General features: G+C 42.6%; 1 protein-coding gene across 3 annotated transcripts in view; it reads right to left on the bottom strand.

Annotated features, from left to right (window-relative positions):
* The window catches only part of VIT (vitrin), a 50571-nt gene that overhangs the window by 21704 nt on the left and 7502 nt on the right, over positions 1 to 21365 (bottom strand). Inside the window, exons 2-9 of one of the 3 annotated variants that reach the window (XM_037405078.1) lie at positions 15188 to 15257; positions 13231 to 13296; positions 12076 to 12247; positions 10080 to 10213; positions 5921 to 5998; positions 3004 to 3084; positions 991 to 1197; positions 279 to 329 (exon numbers count right to left, since the gene is read on the bottom strand). In XM_037405078.1, the coding sequence (XP_037260975.1) occupies positions 279 to 329; positions 991 to 1197; positions 3004 to 3084; positions 5921 to 5998; positions 10080 to 10213; positions 12076 to 12247; positions 13231 to 13296; positions 15188 to 15218 (820 nt within the window). In that variant the 5' untranslated portion in view covers positions 15219 to 15257. The remainder of the gene's footprint in view (positions 1 to 278; positions 330 to 990; positions 1198 to 3003; positions 3085 to 5920; positions 5999 to 10079; positions 10214 to 12075; positions 12248 to 13230; positions 13297 to 15187; positions 15258 to 21365) is intronic. The other 2 variants (XM_037405079.1, XM_037405080.1) reach the window with 2 other exon arrangements.

Raw genomic sequence — 21365 nt, 5'->3', positions numbered from 1 at the left:
GAAAACATGATTCAAACAGCACAAGCTTTGTCTCAAGTGTTGTGAAACCCAGCATTTATCAAGGCTGAAATGCGCAGATATATTCACTAGAAAGGTTTCCCTGGAGCTGTGGGTGATCAACATCTCTGACATTCAGGCCAGGCATCTGTTTTTCAGTTTAAATCCAGATTTGGATTCAGTCATGGAGTTTGCTGAGGCTTGAAAGGTTATTGAATCATTTCTGCCTTAAAATACACTGTACTGTGTGCCTTGTGGCATACTTACTTCACCATACTTACTTGATGCTGCAGCTACCACAGATGAGTATGCTGGGTGGATACTGCTAGAACCTAAAAATAAGAGATTTTAATTTTCAGCTATTGAACCAAAAACTCCCAATGTTAATGAATAAGAGTAAATGGAGAAGGAAAGATTAAAAAAATCCAGGTGTTCAAAAATTGTAAGAACTCCTTCAGTGTTTAATCTTTAAAATCCCAAAGCCATTACAAAAAAATATGTTACAACTTTCACTTATTGAAAGTTATCAAAAAATTAATTCTAAAATGCAATGCCTCTTGTCCTATTTGTTGAACTCTCAGTCCAGACATGTGGATCAAAGAACTATTTGTGGATTCTTATACCTGAAAATCGTGACAGCATTTAGGGTTGGAGAGCTTTTACTCCCACATGAATCAATTTATATGCCAGTATATTATATATAAAGATAAAGACCAGCCATAGTTTCACTGCAGATGAACTCTCATCTCGGAAAATCTTCACATGTTTGTGTTTGTGAGATACACTAATTTTTTATGTGTCTTGAAGGCACAACTCTAACTCCAGCCCGTCTGCTAGAATCAATTTTTTAATCCACTCCAAATATTTCTACACTGAACTGCTGAATTTCACAGTCCATTAAATCATGGTATATTCAGCTGCATGTCTTGCTCCTTACGTTTTATGAAGGCTGTAGGTCGGGAGGAAAGCAATGCAGACATACATGTTACTGACCTATATCTCTGACCCTGTGCAGTCCAGGTCTAGTCTTCGCTGCAGAAGCAACTGTTGTGGTTCTGGTTGTTGTAGGTGTTGTGGTTGGCTTTGGCGTTGTGGTGGAAGGGTCTGTCGTCGTGGTTGTTGGGGTTGGGGTTGTGGTGGCCATTTGTGTAGCTGGTGTCGGTGCTGGAGATGTCTGATACTCTTTGCGGACTGTGTCCCCTGTAGGAACATTGACATGATCACTGCAGCTGGGTGTGTGACCCACACGGAAGCACATCATTAACAGTGCTCAGTGTTTAAGGCTGCCCAGACACTGATGTTCTCAGGATGTCTGCAAGCATCCTCATCTGTGGAGCCATTAGTGCCTTCGTTGCTGTGTGGCTGTGTAGCACAGGTGCCTGTGTGACACAGTATTAGCTCTCCGGAGGGTGCTTGCAGCAGCCTGTTGCAGCCTTAGTGATTCCCCTAGACTTTTCTGCTTTGGCCAGGAACACCTATCAACCTGACAGATGTCTCAGACCTCTGAGACATGGTTCAACCAGCCAGTTGCAGTTTCTGTTTTGCCATCATCTTTTCTCAGTGTAATTAAGTAGCTAGAAAGCCCATATAAACAGAAATTGACTGACATCTGGTAATAAAAGATGATCATTCTGAGTCACAGACCAGAATAAAACATGCATTGCCCACCACAGCACTGAAATGCTTTTGGCAGAAAGACAACTTTTAGGTAAATGTGATTCAGGGAGCTGGCCAGAGCCAGAGAAGGGAGTGCAGGTAGGGTCAGAGCCCTGGCTTTGGCTGAGGGAACCTGGGGAGAGCACCACCTGGGAGGTACTTTTTTCATCTAACTTTGACTCATCTCACAGTTGCTTCTACTTTTAAAATATATCATCTGTTGTGAGAACAGAGACAATTCTAGTTGCAAATTTGCATCTAAATATCCTTATACAAAATCGTTAACATGCTTGCAGTTCTTTCAAGTCATCGTCTCAAAAAAGGTACTTCACCGTCATTTTCTCCATCTATCTACAAAACACTGCCCTAAAACATACTCCATGTTCGCCTCAGTCTTGTTCCTCTCCTCCCTGACCACAGCCCTAGGGATGGCCTGACACACTGTGTACACCGAAAGGGAATGGTCTATTCACTGCTGCACAACACAGGCTTGTGTTTTGTTGCTGGATGTTTTCCTTTTGGAAAGCATCATCATGAAACTGTCTGGTGGATTAATTACCACCTAATGCTAGGCAGTGAAGAAGTCAGATCTCAGACAGTTTTAATGGGATAATGCTGAAAGAGAGCTCAGAAGAAAAACAAAACAGCTCAGCTGAAAAAAATCAGTATGAATGGCTCGCTCTGGGTTGAGCGGTGCCCTGCTCCACGCTGCTGCACTAAAAGAAAGGAGGCAGAGGGCACAGTGAGTCTTCCCCTGCAATGTGGTGCTGCTGGAACGGGGAGCAGGCACATCGGCCAGCTTTATACCCTAGGCTGCAAAGAGCAGAGCTTCCTTGCTGGGAGCTAACAGCATTAGGAGAAACCCCAAGGAAGCAGCGTAGTAAGAGGAGAGAAAAGATGTTGCCTTGGCACATGTTGACTGGGTTTCTGGTGGAGCCTTTAACACAAGAGGAGGGCTTTTGAGAGCTAGCGTTCCCAGTGCTCCTGTGGGCAGAGCGCCCATCTCCTTCACAATATCTTCAAAGAGTTTGCACGGCACATGCCCTGCATAGGAAATTGCCGAGAGCCGTAATGCAGGTCTTTGAAGTTCATGACACCTGAGCTCACCCAAAGCTCAGCCAGAAATTAAACTATGAGGCTGCCCTTTCTTCTCTGAATTGGCACATGCCCTTCAAGCACTGTTGCAGGCACTCACATAATGGGGTTGGTTTAGTGGGAAAGAGGCTGTAGAGAGGCGGCTGGATGGGGGAGGTAAAGCTGTGTGCTACCAGTGTCAAACTGCCTCCCGTAAGTATCTGCAGGCAGTTTAGACTGGGACGGATAAAAGAGCACAGAGATCCCAACCCATACCTTGTTCTGATGCTTTTTCTGGTGCGTTAGCGGTATCTGCACTCCTCAAAGCTTTTAGGTCTTGTTCTGGCTTTTTAGACTCTTGAGAAAAATCAAGCACATTAGGAAAGGCAGCTTTGGAAGAAAATAATTTAAAGTCTCCTTTTTTAGAAATTATCCTTCCCCAGAGGAAGGCATCCTATTCACCTGGTATTAGGTAGGTCAGTCAGTCTAACCAGAGCTTTCTCACCAAGTGAGGAAAAAGCGATGGCTGGGTGCCTCTATAAAGCATACTCCCACTCTGTTTTTAGTACCAAATTTAGGTATTTTTACTGCCCTGCTAATGTCAATAGAATTTCTGAAGTAAGCAATAAATAAGAGGTTTTACCACTAATAAATCAATACTGATAAGATTAATGCATCATGTTGTTGAATTTTCCTCTGAGCAGCAGCGTGTCCTGAGAATCAGGGTCATGGTGTGTATAGGGTGTGTGGGGAATACCAGCTAACATGCAATATTTCAGTCGCTAATTCACATTCAGATGTAGTTCTTTCTTGCCTGACTTTGTCAGATCATCACGGGGCCACATCCTGAATGCCACGGACTGGCTTAGGAGGAAAAGGGAGGGGGTTTTTTTGGTCCTTTTTTTTTTTTTCTTCTAAGACCCAAAGTCGTCAAAGTACTTGGAACATTTATTACAGTGCATTTACAGCTACCCTGCAACAGAATCTGCCCCTGCTTTTATGTGTGAATGAGTACTGGAGGATTTTGATCTTCCATTTTTTTTCCTCTTCTCTAGCTATTTTGGCAGTGTGGACCTATTTGAGAAATTACTCCAGGGTTAATGCTTTCCTAAAAATTTGTATGATTTTTTTAAAACAACATATTTTGCTTGGTTTTACCAGCTGTGAATAGTTAACAATTTTGGGAAGGTTTTTCTTGCTGTGGCCAGCATTTGGGAAGCACTGTAAACACCAGCAGCATTTAAAGAAATGTCAGGCACTATGAATATCTAGTGTCCCAGCGATGAGGACCAAAACTGCATCTCTGACAGCTGATCAGATGTGAAGCAGCATTTTTCACTAATCTGGTAGAAAGTGAGTGTAATCCTCGAAGGACTGCCTTTACTTCCTACAGGCAATGAGTTTAAGTATCCAAGTGCACAATGTGGTCTCTATAATTTAAATGAGAAGAAAAAGGTAGCTTTTTTAAAATTAAAAAAGGAGTAGGAATCATCTGTCACAAGATGGCCCCAGCACTATATTACAGAGGGTTTTATCTTAAGAACAAGCTGTTTCCAACAGAGTACAGCTGAGGTGGCAGGGCTAAGGAGGGCTGATGGGGGTCAAGTGCGTCTTTGGGAAGACGGACTGTGACCGTCAGATCTCTTTGCTATGTGTGGGACAGGGCTGGGCAAAGCAAGGCGGTGGCATCCCTCAGGCACTGCGTTTGATGTAACAGTTATTGTTTGCTCCTTTGATCCTCCTGGGTTTTCTCTGCATGAATACAGTCTTTGTTGCTAAGGTCCTAGAGTTGTAATTCACAGTGATTCAGGAACAAAGTGAAGGAAGCCACTTGTGTCTTTGGTTTGCTGCAGGAACAGGCTCAGTATTTTGTTTGCGTGACTGAGTTGTGACTTAATGATGCTCCCCACTTCTACACCGATTCTCACATAATGTGGGTTTTAGCACTGGTGGAAGAAATTGCTGCTTGCAGCCTGTTGAGCTCTACCTTGGCTGTGATTGTCCCTGGTCCGGTGTGAGGCATTTGGGCTGATACTTCAAGCGTGGGTACATTTGGGAATGGTGAGATGTGGCTTTAGTAAACAAGATTTCTAAGGTATTGCCTCCCTTTTAACAGCACATGATATCTGGGTCAGCAATTTCTGTGTGCCTGGTCAAGATATATATGATTCTGTATCTATTTGTAAATGCAGAGATACTGCAAACTAAAGGCATGGCTTTGAGTGATGTATATCCAGTCTGAAAAACTACAGCTTTCAGATTTAAATTTGCCTTTGTGCAAGTAAAAGCCTAAAGATGAGGAAAGCTCTGTACCTTGCTTCCAAGGACCAAACAATAATATACAGGAGAAGAGCAGGATTCCAAGTAACCTCTGTGTGGCCTTGGATGGATGCACCCACTGACAGGCAGTTGAGTTCAGGGAGAAGATACAGCACATTTTGTTAGACCACATTTTACGGATAAGCTCAGGAAGGCTCAGGCTAAGCAATCAGCGAAAGAGCTGTGTTAGACAAGTGTGTAGCAGTATAAGACATTCATTTTTTTTCATTCACACCCCCAAGGAAGAGTCTGAACATTACGCAGTTGTTACAGGGGGCACAAACAAGCGTCATTTCAGTGACAGAGGCGCTTCATGTGCACTTGAATATCAACTACCACCTGGTGTGAGACTTGATGGAAAACCTCTGAAAACTGAATTATTTAAACTGAGTTGAGTCTCACAGAGTAGGATGCTGACCGAAATGGCTATACAGAGTAGTTCCTTATTGTATCATCCTTAGATAAAGCTGCTGTGCATTGCTATCTGTGTCATTATGATCATACTACTATTTATTATTATATTCTCAACACTGAATATCCCAACAGATAACATGAGTAACATTAGTAGAATGTCAACATGTATAACTTCAAATGCTTTCACATAATCAGTACAACATCGTACTAACAGATTTAAAGCAAGGGGGAAACAACTTGGAAACAGAAGTCTGTGAAAATTGGTATGACCAAAAAATAGAAATTGTCTGGGATAATTTCCATATGCTTAATGTAAAAAAATACCACAAGGGATATGCATGAGATACTAAGGGATGTGTGAACTGCTGACTGAATAATTATATCTTTGTATTACACAACTAAGAAGTTACAACAGATAGTTGTGAACGGATGTAAAGGAAAGTCAGTCACTGTTACTTGCCTGATTTAACAGCTGTGCTTTTTGAAGAAGAATATTCAAGAGCTGATGGATATGTCACACCTCTTCTTGGCTTGCCCTCTAAAAAAAAATCATTAGAAAGCATCACAAAATATTCTAAGTTTTCTTGCAATAAAATTCTCATCTAACATATGTGTTCAGAATCAGACTCCACTTCCTTGCTGCCCAATTGATTTTCTTGAAGGTTTCTTTTGTCTGATGGCAGAATCTCAAAACCATGCCTCTAAAAATACCAATGCCTAAATCCAGCATTATTAAAAAAAGTTAGAAAGCATGAAAACACAGTCCTGGGAAGGATTTGAAGCAGTCAGTCAGTTCATTTCTTTACTCTCAAATGGTGTTAAGCATAAGGAGACCATTTCTGAAGGACATCTGCATAACCTGTACTTAAATCCCCAGCTTCCCTGGCTACCCTTTTCCAGTGCCTGACTATGCAGTTGACTTAGAAAGTATGTTTGATGTGGGATTCATTTCATCACGCACGCAGCATTCTTCACTGACCTCACTTTTGCAAGATGCCATTTCTGGCAACAGTCTTTTGCAGTAATAACAGTGAAAGTGGGCTGTGCTTGTGTGTGGGAACATATGGTACCTATATTTAAATCTAAAATGAAGGTCCTGTCTTAAAACAATGAGGTACGTTTCCCAGTTACGATTTGAACCACAAATGTTTTTAGTGCTACAGCAGATGCCATCTCTATTGGTACATGTGGCCATGCAATTCCATTTTGTGGGGCAGTTTTTATATTGCCATATGTCGCTGAATGAAAAGTGTTGCAGAGAAGCCCAGTGTAGGGAAGACTGCTCTGGCCTCTAGGAGTTGGTGGATGTAGGACTTCTGGGCCCTGGTGACTGTCTCTACAAGATGTTGTTCTGTGTTATGCATCTGGACCGCTTCAGGTGAGATCTACCTCCACCTCCTGCAAAACCTGTTGTGGTGGTGGTGCTAGGTTTGCTTTCCTTTATTCCCTACGTGGGCTCTTTAAGAAGGTATATGTGGCACTGCGAGCATGTCGGTTGTGATCCTGGGCTATTAATCCAGATACCAAAAGCACTGAACAGAATTAGCTGCAACAGACAGCTGCTCCCGGCAACTGGGGGCTGTTTGTGATGGCACACAAAGGGTATATGCCGGAGAAACTGGTCCTCTATGTGCAGGGATGGCCATAGAGCTGGAGAGGCACTGTCCTTTGTCCCTTTTAATGTCTCTATCTCCTTTGTTTTACTCCTCTCTGAAATTTCATATGCCATTAAAAAACCCTAAATAAAGAAGTTAGAGTTACTAACAAGGCATTGATGTAAGGATCTATCCCATTTCTCATTTATAGTAGTATAAACTGAGAGCAGCTCCACTGAAGTCAGCACAGATTGGCCAAAGACCAGAGCTGGCAAGGTTGCATGCAAGGACAAGCTGGAAAGAGCTTCCTTCTTGCCCTTGGGTCTCTCACAGAAGCTGGCCTAAGAGAAGGGCAGCAGGTTTTTACATCGCCTTCCCCCTGAGCTAAAACTGAGATTGGGAGCCAAGCAGGATTATGGAGTTCTTCTGCCAATTGTAGTAGAAAGATGGACATGTTATGGGGTTGCAGATTATTTCTAAATGTATTTTTTTATCCCCAACAGAGGCAAAATTGTCTGATATGAGTGGTTGGTACATGGATGCAGCAACGGTGTATTAATCTGATCTTAATTTAGGATATTTCTGTGCTAATCTGATCTCTAATGCACACCTGAAGCCTGCTGCTGTGCAAATTAACCGGTGTGGAGAAGCTGGCTGCTCCTGGTCTCTGGAGGTTTTGATCAGCAGCATTTTGCATCTCATATGTGACCAAGAGGTAGGTCTGAGGCCTGACCTGAATGTGGCCCTGCTCTCTGGAGCAATGGTAATATGTCTTTTTCACTGTCTGGAGAAAGTTACTTCTAGGTTGGAGTTTGCTTAACATACTTAAAAATGGATTTACATGTGGGCTGAAAACCTCAGCTTCTGGCCATTGAAGTACAAGCTATGGGGTGGCGGCTGCTCACCCTGTCACGCTTGTTTGTGACTAGCAAACCCAAAGGTTTAGGACTCTATTTTCTTAACCCACTAGCTGCAAAACTCCCACTAGGCTGAATGGAGTCATTCAACTGAGTGCCAAGGCATTTCGGTGCTTGAAAGCGAATACCAGCGTGTTTGCGTACCTCCTGGTGTGCTGGCTGCTTTAATCCCCCGGCACAGAACTCCTTCCCCACTGCCCCTAAATCAGCCACTTCATCGCATGCATCTCCTGAGGATTCTGCTTCTGTGCTTTTTTATGCAGATGCTCATTCACAATTTAAACATCACAAACTCTTGGTGACAATATCCTAACTAGGAATAAACTAGGCACGTTTCTAGGGTACCGTATTGTGTACGGGTCTGGTCTGTGAAAGGGAATTTGGCTGGAGAATAGGGGGCTCCGTTCAAGCTCTAAAGCTGTCCTGAAATTAATGCCTTAGGTGACTTTGTATTTTTATTGGGGAATGCTTTATGCAGCTCTGTCTTTTTATGACTCGTAATTGTAATAAAAACCCCAACTCATCTCTTTTTGAGAGTGAGATCTGTCTGCATTCAGCCTCAGGCTGCTGAGATGAACAGCACAACCTTCCTGGGGTTTTAGTCTTGCAAGTTTCTCTCTAAAATTCCATTTGTATTAGGTATAGTGACACTTTACTTCCTATTTATGGATTAAATATGATAGCATACATGTTATATATTATGTTAGATTTACTCTTGAGCTAGTTTATAAAATAAGTAGTTCCACTGACATCAGTGAGAGCACTCAGCATGTGTAAAATTAAGTGCATGAGGGACAAATCTCATCATACACGTACCCAGGTTTCTCATCATCTCCTTTTACATGTGCCTGTAACTTTCTCTGTCTTTTATAATGTCTCATTAATTAATAATAAAGATTTGCTACTATAAATCAAAAGTTCCTACAGTTTTATGTGATAACAACTGAGCAGCTGCTGAGGTAAAAACCCCTTATTTCCCATTTATGTACTAGAATTACAATGTGCTGGTTGTTGGGGGAAAAACAACAACAAGTACAAGTAGCAATTGGGCTATTCCAGGAAATTCCTACTCATCCAAAATAAATCCTTCACATAATGTGGTGTACCCATGGCAGAATGCTGTAAAAAGTCCATCCAAATATATTAATGCAAACTGAAGATGACAGTTAGTTTTGGTCAGTTTCTGAGACCTCCTTTGCTGTCCACAAATTTTCACATGAAAAGAACGTTTCTTTATTTTTAGTGGCTGTTCAGTTGCTTGAGATTTTGAATTTTACAGGAGTGATATAGTTAACTAATGTCTATTGGTTGTACCTATCCTAAACCTCCAAAAGTGTGGACCAGCAAGAACTGACCTACTGTATGGATGCACCAAGAAGTTGGATTTAGAAATTGTATGTAAAGCAGTGTAAATTAGACTCTCCTTTCACACAAGTAGAATGAGTGCAAGTAGGTGTAAGACAATCTGAAGCTGATGCAAAGGGAATCTATTTAAAAAGAAATTAAAAAAATCTGTGAATATTGTCACTGAATGCAAGTGAGCTGCTGTATATACTGTGGGGAGAAAAAAGGAATGAGCATTAATTTAAGATGGCTTTCCCTGCACTGAGTAGATATCGAAACTTTTTGGCTTAGAATGGTGGGAAGAATTCATAACATACTTGGGATGCAACAATTGAATTGCTTGATATAGGGCTTGCATAAATACAGCTATAAGTGGCTTGAGTTGGGCTGACAGAAGTCAGACATTGCTTCAGAAGATGTGAGCTCGGATGCAGGCTGAGGATGCTTCAAATGGCCAATGGGGCCCGTTAGTTCCCTTAGCAGCACTACTTACCAGGGTGGAGAACCAAGAGCAATAGGAAGACCTCCCTGTTAGTACTGAGGCTCAAACTTTACTCATCAACAGCAGGAGTTAAGGTGCCCTCAGAGAGTCAATCCAGACCACCTGTCACCTCCTGCAATGGGCTCAGACCCACACTGGGCTGAACTGAGCACAGCTCTTTAAAAAGAGAGGGCTGCTTTCCGCTCTCCCATTGCTGCCGGGCTGGTTGGGCAGTGGGGAGAGCCAGGGTGGGCTGGCGGCTCTGGCGCTCCACCACGGTACCTGACACAAGGAAGGACTCCCTCCAGCGTGGCAGTGACAGGGACCGGACCCCGTTGGAGAAGCTCCCGCGGTAACCGGAGTGGCCGGCAACTTTCTGGACGAGGATCTTCCCGCCTGCATTGTCGATTATACCACTGCAAGGGGAAAACATGGTGTCTGAAAGAAGAAATTCTGCCAAAACAACTTTGAAATTGTTCAACAATGCAAGAGGTATGAAACATTCACTTTTACCTTTAAACCAGGGGCTGTGGTGGAGCTGTGACTCTACTACTGAGTCTGCTGCTAAGAAATATATGTGCTTCTTCCACATAGAGAAGAGCCATTTGTTACAAAGTGCTGTCGGGATCTGTTTGCTCTTCCCACTGATCTACTGGTCCTGTGTTTAAGGTTGACCTAGTTGCACACAAGAACAAGCTACTGCCTTCGTTAAAATTCCTGCAGGCTTGATTGAGTGGCTGAAGATACAGGGAGAGGTACTTAGAGGAGTTTTTGGACCAACCATGTGACAGAAATACAAATTTGAGGGAAACCTCCCAGTTGCTTGACTTTTTCTTCTGTAAAGAATTGTTTTCTTTGGGTTCCAGGATATGTTTTCTGCAAAATACTAAGCTTGGTTCTGACCTCAGCCTGGAGTAAACTGAACACAATATTGCTGGAAGCTGTAGAAAACCTGGCAGGCTTCATGTGTACATTAAGTGGAGTTTGACATATGAAGTAACAAGTATCTCGGGAGAAATGGAGGTATCAGTTATGCAGTTCCAGTGTATGCAGCCTGCTGCGGCATTGTTAGGAAAGCAGGCAAACCAGGAAGCGACCCTGGCTCTAGAGGGGTGGTAGGACTGGCAGTACAGGAAAATGAGTAATGGTGAAGAACATGTTAGAGCTGTAACTTTCTCTGATGATTGCAAGAAGCTGTCGGTAAAATAACTGTAAGGAAAGGAAATTCACTGTCTGTGGAAATGCAGCTCCTAAGCTCACAAAGCCAAACTCGGCTGGCTGGCAAACAAGGAAAACTGAAACCCTCACTGCAACAACGCAGGCAGCCAGCGTTTGAGCTACAGGGGAAATTGCAGTTCTGTCGGTATTTTGCAGCTTCCCTTTGGGACAAGCTCTGCGTGCAGAGACAAACAGTTTCCATTGTGCACTAGCATCTGAAGGGAGAATTTGTTGTTTGAAAGCCAGTCACCTGGCAGTCATCTCCCCGGCCAGGGGCAGAGCAGGCAGAGCTGCAGCCAGGAGGTGGCAGCCAACCTGTGTGCTGCGCCGTGCAGAGGTAAGGTATAAAGTCCCAAAGCCTCAGCTACTCAACTTTACACAAGACCCCAGCTATTTTGCAGAACTGGAAGCACTGCAGGAGCTCAAATGACTCTAAATGAAGTCAAATTATCCATTAGACTTTATAAGCTCTTACTGCATTTTCAGCTGAATGCATCCTGCCTATTCTCTATTAAAATTTTATGCACGTTTTTGCATGGCTAATAAAACTCAGCAAAATTTGTGCTGTAAAATTTGTATTACAGATTTTCTTGCCCAGTGTTTTTTTCTGTGATAGGAAAGCCCATTACTCAGCCTTTGATGTCAAGGACAGTTAAATTCAAATCTGGAGAACCAAAACCAATCCCAGAAGTATGAGAGTTATATGTATTCATCATGGGTGAGATGCTTATTTTTTTCTGAAGTTTTATTAGTAGCAGCAACTCCATCCCTGTCTTCCACTTGAATAATCATAGTACAATAGTAATTTTCTATGCATGAATGAAAGGTCTGCATATCTTGAGATGTTTCTCCAAAGGCTGAGAAATGTCTTCAGATATGATGGATTTCAACTGGATGCATTGCATCGCGCATAGTCTTTCTCACAGGTTTTCTACTAGAACAGCAGCCTGCAATCAAACCTACAAGGCAGTGGGAGCTTTAAAGGGTTTGAAAAGCTGAGAGCTTCCTACGCTGAAATCACAGTTTTGTCTGAGTGCCCTGTTCATTTAAACTCACTCACCTGTGAATTGCGGCGTTGCACACACTGGAAAAGGAAGCATAAATGTCTGTGCCGTAAACACGGTATTTTACATCTTGACATCCAGGAGGGCATTTCGCAATGAATTCTGGATTGATTATCTTCCCCGCCTTGACATCGCAATCGATCTGGGGTACATCTGTGAGTGTAAAATCTTGGTAAAGTCAGATTGAACGTTTTCATAGCTGAGTGATTTTGTCATGAAGCAATGAGTAACTGAGTGACAGGGTTGCCCTTCTCTTATACCTTCATATCAATGGTGTTGGGATGCAGGACGTGTCTATGTGTTCTGCATCTACAGTCTAACATGTAATAATTCCTATACCTAGGCATGTGGCTGTAACCAAGGATGAAGTAAAGAAGCTGAGGATATTTCTGACCTTCAGCATTTACTTCTCTGAAGGAAGTACTCATCATGACACTTTGCTGGAGAGGGAAAGAAATGTAGTCACCCAGGCTGTGGTTAACATATGGGAAGGAGCGGGTAGGGGAAGAGGTGGCTGTGATTCAGGACCAGGAAAGACTATGCACACACGAGGCAGGGTGCTTCCCAAGCCTCCTGCTGTGCTCCTATAGCTCTGCGCCATCTAGAATGTCAGGCTGCAGCCACAGCCCATCATCTTGTCCTTAATTGTTAAAACTATTTCCTGGGTACAATTTAAGTAAGGGGTTGAAGTGTGAGTTCACAACCTTGCAGCAGGTTTGTTTGTCAGTTAAATGAGTAAAATAGTCTGTGGACAGAAATACTCTTACAGCAGTATAGCTGAAATGTGTATATCCTACTGCATAGGACATGCAGTACTCGTCTCATGCCAATCAGCTACAAATACTTTGTGTTACAGCAGGTCCATTTCAGGTATTTATCTCTCTCTCTCTGTGAAAACCTTAGCACTTGCTTAGATCCTGGTGTGGTACCTAATGACATATGAAGACACATTCTAGTAGTGAAGTACACCATTTCCCTTTTACACACGGTCAGTAGCTCACACTTAGTGATCTGATTTCCACAAAAGAATCTGTTAATGTCTCTGCAGACAATTGTGAAAATTTACCAGAATATAACCTCACTTTGCACTTTTTAAATGCATCAGACATGCCTGCTGTAAAGCAGCCAAGAATTCTACTGGGACCACTTACATAGCTTAGACTTTTTCATCTTCTTTGTGGCTTCCCTAGCTGCATATGTACACATAAGAAGCACACCTGAAACAAAGAAAAGATAGTATCAGGAAAAAGGGGGACTATCAACATCAGTCACCACAAGCTCCTGTGCATGACATTTCCCAAATTTGAATCAACAGGCTGAAAAAATGAAATGGGAAGGTTTTCAGCCACAGCGAGGTTTCTACTTGTTGGTTAACTTCAGGCAAGATGGCACCTACTGCGGGGCAATTTTTTGAAGGCGATTAAAGATCAGTTCAACTCACACATTCATCTGTGGAACTCGTTATCAAAAGATGCCATTTAGTCCATGTAGTCCAGAAAACCACAAAAGGCTCCAGGATTTCCACAACCAGTGGAAACTCTTTGTAATTGGTGTCATAGAGATGTCGGTGAGACAGCATGCTCTGTGCATAAAGCAACTGGGAAGTTAGGGAAAGAAAAATCCTTCTTAATAACCTGGTGGGGAAGTTATCCTGTAATCATGCACTATGGCATTTCACTCACTGCTGGTAGCAGGCGTAGGATACTGGGCAGTGTTACAGACCGTATGAGGTTCTAGTGTGGCATGTCCAGTATCCTGTCCCAGCAAGGACACTGGTTTTCTTCAGTAAGTAGAATTAGGATTTGAAAAGTATAATAGTAAAAGACACATACCACTGTTACATTAAAACATACATCATAATATATGCGTGTAGCTTACCTCGTTAGGTTTGCTTGCTAAGTGCATGACATACAAGAGCTCTTTGTTCTCTGTGTGTATTTTATAAGCACTATAGTATGGGTAATTAGTAACTTCATTGCCAATATCTTGACTGTCCTATTCACCTTTCCCTTGTCTGAGCTTTCAGAGGGAGTTGAAACTCTCTCTACAATGTGTTGGCTGATCCTATCGTCATTTGTTAAGTTAATCTTACTAGTACATGCAACAGTGGTCTTATGTCTTTCTTTTATGCTCTCCTTCCCCTAGACTGGTTGCAGAGAGTTTGCAGACTTAATCACTCCTCGAGCTTGCTCAAAAGAAAAATCGGGCTCACAGCGTCTGAAGGGACAATGTATAGATGCAGTATTGGGGCCTCTTGTCACTGCTGCAGCTGTGTAACCAAGGCAAAACCGTAGTTAGAAAGAAAAGGAGCGAACCAGTGTAAAATAAAATGGGAAGGCCCAATCTCATGCAATGTTAGGGCATAATTTAATGTGGAGAAAGTAATTTGGTCTCTTAATAAAGGCAGAAGAACTACATAGGTTGCTATGAATTTGAACTGAGAATGGCTGCCCTGCCAGACTTGAGGATCCTGGCTAGAGGGAATATTGCCTGGGATTATCACAGTTAAAGTCGTACAGCACAGTTAGGCTACATGGTGGCTGCATTTCCATTAAAGGGAGACATGTAAGTAAAGCACACTAAGAAATCATCCTTGGTCAACCAGAGTGTTTGTGTAAGATGAATTGCAAATTCTGGAGTCTCTACACATTCCCAAAAACCAAGATCCCGTCTGACTTCCAGAGGAAAAGAAATAAGACACATTTCTAGCCTTTTTCCTTTGGCACCTTCCTGTTCATTGAAACAGCAAGAACACAGAATAAAATTGGATAGGGATGCTCCCATGTAAGAAACAGCTGAATTTTCTTTGGAAGGATTCTTTAGATTACATTTTTCAGGCCCAGTTGTGCCATCTGATACGGACTGCATGTAGATGGTCATGGACTTGGAGATCTCTGCAAGTAATTACTATTGTTTCTATGCCAAAGTCAAGAAGTTTGGGTAGCCTGTTTCTGAAAAGCTGTGCCAAGGCTTACTCCACCTGATATTGGAAGCTTCATCATCCATGGCGTCCAAAGGGAAGAGAAGAAGCCAGCAGCCACTGGTCAGCCAGGACAGGAAAGTACAAACCCACAAAACTACTAATTGCAGCACGTTGACTGTACTTACCGAAGAAGGTTGCAATGACTGTGGCCTTCATGGTGAGTAAAGCAAAATCTGGATGTGTCACTAAGGAGCACTGAAAAGGAAAAGAAGAGTACATCAGGATGCATTTGAAGGTATCACAGGTGACACTATGGGGGAAGAGGAACTGTGCACACTCTTTAACCTTTCACAGTCCTCACGTACTGCATCCTCTTTCTCATGCTTTGTAGAGCAGCTGGTGTCCCCAGAGCAGATGGTGTTTGGGCTGTGGCACTCCCATGGACTAATGTTTTACTTCTGTCCAAGATTTGCCTTTCGCCTTAGGATACTGAGATTTCATTCCACATACTTATTTCTGAAACCAGTGGCAGGAGAGGGCATGATGGGTATGGACATGTTCTGACAGCTATTCAAGGTCATTCGCTACTTTTCTAAGACATAGTCACAGAATCATATTGCCTGCACATCAAAATGCATGATGTAATGTGATAAAGTTGGGGGGAACATAAATCTGTTCAATCCTGAAGGATGTTGTGTAAAGAATCTTTCTTCCATTTTCTGAGGATGTATGTGTGTGTGCCTGTGCACATGCGCACAAGCACCTGAGATTAAGAGGATCCTGTCAGAACATCTGGATTTTTTTGTGGATTTGCATATGTGGTTCCTGATCCTGCCATGCCTGAAGCTCTTGACCAGGCTACAAGAACACAAACTTATCAGAGATAACCCCTCTCAGCTCTTCCTCAGCATCACCTCCCATGCTGTTTTTGCAGTTATTTGGTGATTGTTGAGGGAATCCTGGGCTGGATGCTCATAATAAATCTCAGTCATTAAAATGCTACAAGATGCTTGACAATTATCAGAGTAAAAAGCCTGAGAAGGGGAAATATTTGTGTGTGTTAGAGGAAAAACTCAAGGATCAAAATAAACTTGGTCTTCGAAGAAACTGATTACATGCCTATAAATGGGAAGATTTGTACTAAAATAAAAACTAGCTTGCTATCAAGGAAGAAAATACATGGAATGTTAAAGCTGCAAGTGATCAGGAAAAACAAGATATCTGCCTCCTGGAAAAATGACGGTGGCAGATTTCACATAGCATTTCATGTACTCAGAACCAGGGATTCAGCTGCCCCAGAAAGAAATTCAGGCTGACAAGGCAGATACAGGAGAGAGAGAAAAAAGTCTGCAATCTGTCTTCATACACAGTGTTTCCACATTTTTTATTTTAATTGCTCTTCTTTTTCAAGTAAGCCACATGCTTCTTGAGTGAGGAAGACTAAAATGGCATGCTAGGCTAAACTGAGTTCAGCCAGTTCTAGGCCTATATAATTTATAACCCTTTTTACATGGACCAGCTGCACCTCCAATTTTTTGCTTCTGTGCTGCGGTCAGAGAACTTCAAATGCGAGGACATACTAATGCTATGACTTCCTAGTAGTACTACATCTTTCCTTAGTGATCTCCCTAAAACAGTCCTCCTGTGTCATAGTTACACCAAAAGCATCTTGTTGAGGACTCTATTTTTGCTGGTACAGTTTATATTAACATCCTGATGGAAATAGAGCATAATAGTAAAGAAACTTATTTTTGCCACTATATTAATTTCTATATTAGGCACTAACTTGCCATGAAAAATGCATAGACATCCTGTGACATGCCTCTGGTGGCAACAGTCTCAGGGGGGGTTGTGTAGCTTTCAGACCTTGGGCTGTCACATGGAGAAAAGTGCTGGAGGATTTACACTGCCAACCATTAAGTGTCTGGCTTAGAGGCTCCAAGCTTTCCATTGTGGGAAGTCTGTGTGCATTCACTGGGTTTAGTCATAGGGAGTCACCTGATTTAAGCCGTACGAGATCTCTTATACTGTGTGCTAGCATGGCACCTGCTACTTCAAACTGATAAAAAGGAGCAACAGCCTGGAATAAGACTGAGGTTTTTGGTTCCTCTGGGAAGGAAGGGGAATGCAGGGCTCCAATCCATGCACATAATAGGCTTTTTAGTCTGTGTAGATCCACTGGGAGGTTTGAGGATGTTCTATCTGTAGATCAAGAATGAATCTTTGCTGTTAAACACAAAGCTATTGTTCCTTTACCAAATGAATAGATCTCATCAAAACAAAGAGAGATGTTTCAACTTTGGGTTAGTCTGGAGTGTGAGATTTCGCTGAGATTTCTCCTTACCAGATTTCCATTAATGCAGTATTTGCAGCCCTGGTCAATACTGGAAACTAGTGACCATTCAATATTAAATCTCTGGAATTTTATGCTGGATATTTGTTTATCAGAGTACATTTTCCCATCTGTATCATTCAGACTACCTTATGCCAGAAAAGCAGTTAAGTATATGCATTACATTAACATGTGCTTAAATCCCAGCTAAGTCAAGTAAAAATGTAGTAAGAAGCACCTCCTTCCCAGTGTGGATCCTATTTTACCTTTTAAAATCAAAGTTCTGTTTGAAAGAATGTCAGTTACTTTTTCTCTACCACAAATACTTGAAAAACCTTGAATGTTAGGGAAGAAATAGAGTTAGAAAACTATTCTTTCTGCATTTAAAGTATAATTTTTTATGCTGACCTTTTATTAGCAGCTTGACTTTTAGAAAGAGCTGAGAAAGCTGCTACATGCTACAAACAAACAGATGGTTTAAATCATCTAAACTGTCACTGTATGGCAAACGATAACATTTTCTGATGGAAGTGTAGGTTTTAAGTCCTTGATTTTTGGTGTAAGGCACTGCTCTCCATTCCACGTGCAAACCAAAATTCTTTGCTGGTGCCACGTGCTTTGTCTCTGCAGATGTAAGCAGTTTATCTCCTGTAATCTCCTGTGCCACAGAAATTAATTTGTGTACTCTCTTTGTCCCACAATAGTGTGTGTTATTGTTCCCCTTCTCAAGGGGTTGTAATATCGCAGCAGCACGGGCACCATAAAAAAACAGAAGAGGACTTTGTCTGAAAGCTGTCCGAGCAAGTCGGGTGGAGTTAACAACATGATCTCTAGACACTGTGGGTTGAGTTAAATATGTGCCCTTTATAGGGAAACCAAGTGGGCTTGGTGTAGGTGTGAGTAAACTGGCTTGGATAAACAAGAGATAATCAGCATCTTCTAGAATAAAATATTTCAGATTTCTTTTGTCTCTCATTAAAAATTGTTTAACCCTTTCTTTGCTTAATGCTTGGACTCTGTTCCCGTGGTATTGTACCTTGCTGGGCAGTACAATAGCTGTTGCTTTTGGTGTGCGCTAGGTAATATTGCTCATGCTTGTCACACGTGATTTAGCTTCACCCCCTTTCTTGTCAGAGGGAAGGAATGATGTACCCTCAGTGCACTGTGCTGCCCTGAAAGTCTGTACATTAAAAAAAAAAAAAAAAAAGATATTTAAGTGGCTGTTTACTTTAAAAAGGCAGGTAATGAGTTCTGCTGAGCCAGAAAAGCCGAGTTGATAACTGCATTTCATTTCAGAGGCTTAACTGCCCTGTAAGTATCCCAGGCTGGGTAACAAGAGGTAAGATCCAAGGTGCTATTTTGCAAGGGTGAGCTTGTTTGCATGGGATGCTGGACTTTACGCTTTTGAGCTAGCATTAGGATTACAGTCAGAGCTATTAGTTTTGACTAATTTTATTTACCACCTAGGCAGTACCTACAGACTGTTTGCCAGCTGCTTTCTGTGGCTGCGGTCAGTGGTGGCCCTCTGCCCCCGCGGTACTGACCCCTTGGGCAGCAGGGCATGGCTGCCACAGTTTTTCCTTGTCTTTCAGGCCTTTTGCTTCAGAGATGGGTGCTGAGGGCTTGGGCGGTGCTCCATTTCTCAAACACGTGCTGGTTTACACCACGCTGCTCTACAGAGGTAGCTAGTTCAGAGGCTGTGGCCTCTGCCTGGGGGATGCCCCAAGAGTTCAGAGTGACCCCGGAGGGAACAGAGGGCTCAGCCCTTGTAGGCACTCGACAAAGTGATTGAAGAGATTTTTTTGAGAGGGAGGGTGCCATGCCTGAGGGCACCCTGGATGCCCAGGCATATTCTCCCCTCCCTACTGAAATGAGACCACTGTGCTCCTGGGACCCCAAGATGTAGGATGTAGCCAAGGGTGTAGGCTCCTAGGACATTCCCTCTCCCTGAATTCACTCTACTTTTTATGCAGTAGCAAGCTGCTGTGAAACACGTGCTCCTTCCAGGAGTCAAGCCAGATGCTGGCTCTGCTGTGCTCCCAGGCAGGCAGCAAGTCAGGTCCCCTTCTCACATGCTTTCGTTCAGACGCCACGTTTGGTATTCCTGCTTGCAGGGGGTCCTGCTTCATCACGGGGAATGTGGGCTGTCCCAGTCTTTAGTGCTCTGGAGTCTGGTGATGGGGGGACATCTTTGGTGGTGAAGGAAGCATGGGTTCAAACTCTCTGAGGCCACGGACAGCCCAGATACAGTTATCCCTGATGATAACTTCTCTTGTTTTCTCACCACTTGCTCCCCATTACAAAAGCTTTCATTATTGTGGCTGCCACATCATGTTTTAAATGGTGCCTGCTCTGCTGCATGAGGTCCCTGACTCAGAAGAGGTCTGGGGGGCTGCTGGCAGCCAGTACCTCTTGGGGGGTACCTGTCAAGTCACTCTCAAGTCATTGAAGTGAGGAATGGGTGGATTCAGACGCCTAAATTCTACCTATGTTGCACTTTGGGCACAGGAGTCCTTTTTTTCAGAGCTGCCTTAAGAAATGTTTATATGCAGATTTGCAAGAAGAATGTAGTCCAAAATAACTCCATTCAGGTAGGTATAATGAAAAGATGTTATACCCATCAATTTAGAGCCAAATAAAAATACTCAAGCCGCCCTGCACTGCTCATTTTGTATTCATTCAGTGCCCTGAAATTAAACCAACATAAGGTTGAAGTAACAGTGATGAATGATTTCTCTACTTTCCACAGAGCTCTTTCAGAAGAAGGTAATTTATTTAAAAGTACAGTGTGATTTAACTTGCCAGACCTTTCTCAGAGCCTAAATAAAACTGCAATGATTATACTTTTTCATCTGTCTCAGCAAGATAACCATCAATTATGCTGGCCTGACCTGCCCCTTCCAGCAGAGGAAGAGATACATTTAGAATGTGTCACCCACTCACAGAGAAAATATAATTTGGACTATCCAGGCGATGATTTCTGTGAGGGTCATTACGCTGTACTTTCCTGGTTTCTGTTAATGTATCATGCATTGGTTCTTTTCATTTTGATCCTCAGCTTTTATGGCTCATTGGGGATCACTGTTAGCTCAAACCTGTGAATCCCTGTCCAGAGCACTCCCTCCCTCCATCCTCCTCCCCACCACAGCTCTTGTCTGCTCATGTATCTGCCCCCCTCACTCCCAGGCTCAAGCCCATGCTCTTTCTGCACGTTGGAGCTTGCTCACTGTTGCAGAGAACTTCTTTCCCCCTTTCTAATTTAGCTACTTCTGTTTAACATCAGCCAGACCCCAGCCAGGTACCATCGATCCCCCCAAGAAACTGAAGGGCAAAGGGAAGTACCCGCAATTCAGCGGTGCCCAGCTGCTAGGCTAGTTTTGTGGCATGAGGTTTGTAGCCACATTTCTTTCACTTTTTAGAAAATGCACCATTTGCTTTTTCCAACAAATTGTTTTAACAAGTCAAAGTGACTTTTTGAAGTGCAATACGTGGTTTCTCAGGTTGGATGCACAAGGAAAAGAGTGCTGACTAACCATGCTATTGTGCTGCCTGCAAACTGAGAATTATTATAGTGTGTCAGAATTCCCCCAAAGGTACATATTTGGTCTAAAAGTGAAGAATTTGTGTTAAAGGCACTGAAGAAACTGCACATCACCCTGGGGATTTTTTTTGGAATTTCTGTAGCATGTTGAAACAAAACTTGACACTTTTTTTTTTTTTTTTTTTTTTTTGGTAGAAACTTAGGAGCAGAAATTTAGAGAAACTTCAGGATGTTTATGCTCTGCTTATTAACGCTACGTGTATCCCTTTACTACAAACCTGCATTACATGTCTAGGTCAAAACCAAAACTGATCCTTAAGCATGCTAATAAATTTATACATCTCACATAAAACCTGTATCAGTTCAGTATCTCCTGCAGTTAGTGTGACAACTGATGCCTCATACCAAAGGCATGGACTGGTTGGATAAGTGTGCAGAAAATATATGTAATTAAAAACATATATTTGGAACTACCATAGCATGTGGCACT

The sequence above is a fragment of the Falco rusticolus genome, chromosome 12, assembly GCF_015220075.1.
Source record: "Falco rusticolus isolate bFalRus1 chromosome 12, bFalRus1.pri, whole genome shotgun sequence".
NCBI lineage: Eukaryota > Metazoa > Chordata > Aves > Falconiformes > Falconidae > Falco > Falco rusticolus.
The sequence above is the reverse complement of the archived record's forward strand: the minus strand, read 5'-3'. Positions and strand labels throughout refer to the sequence as shown.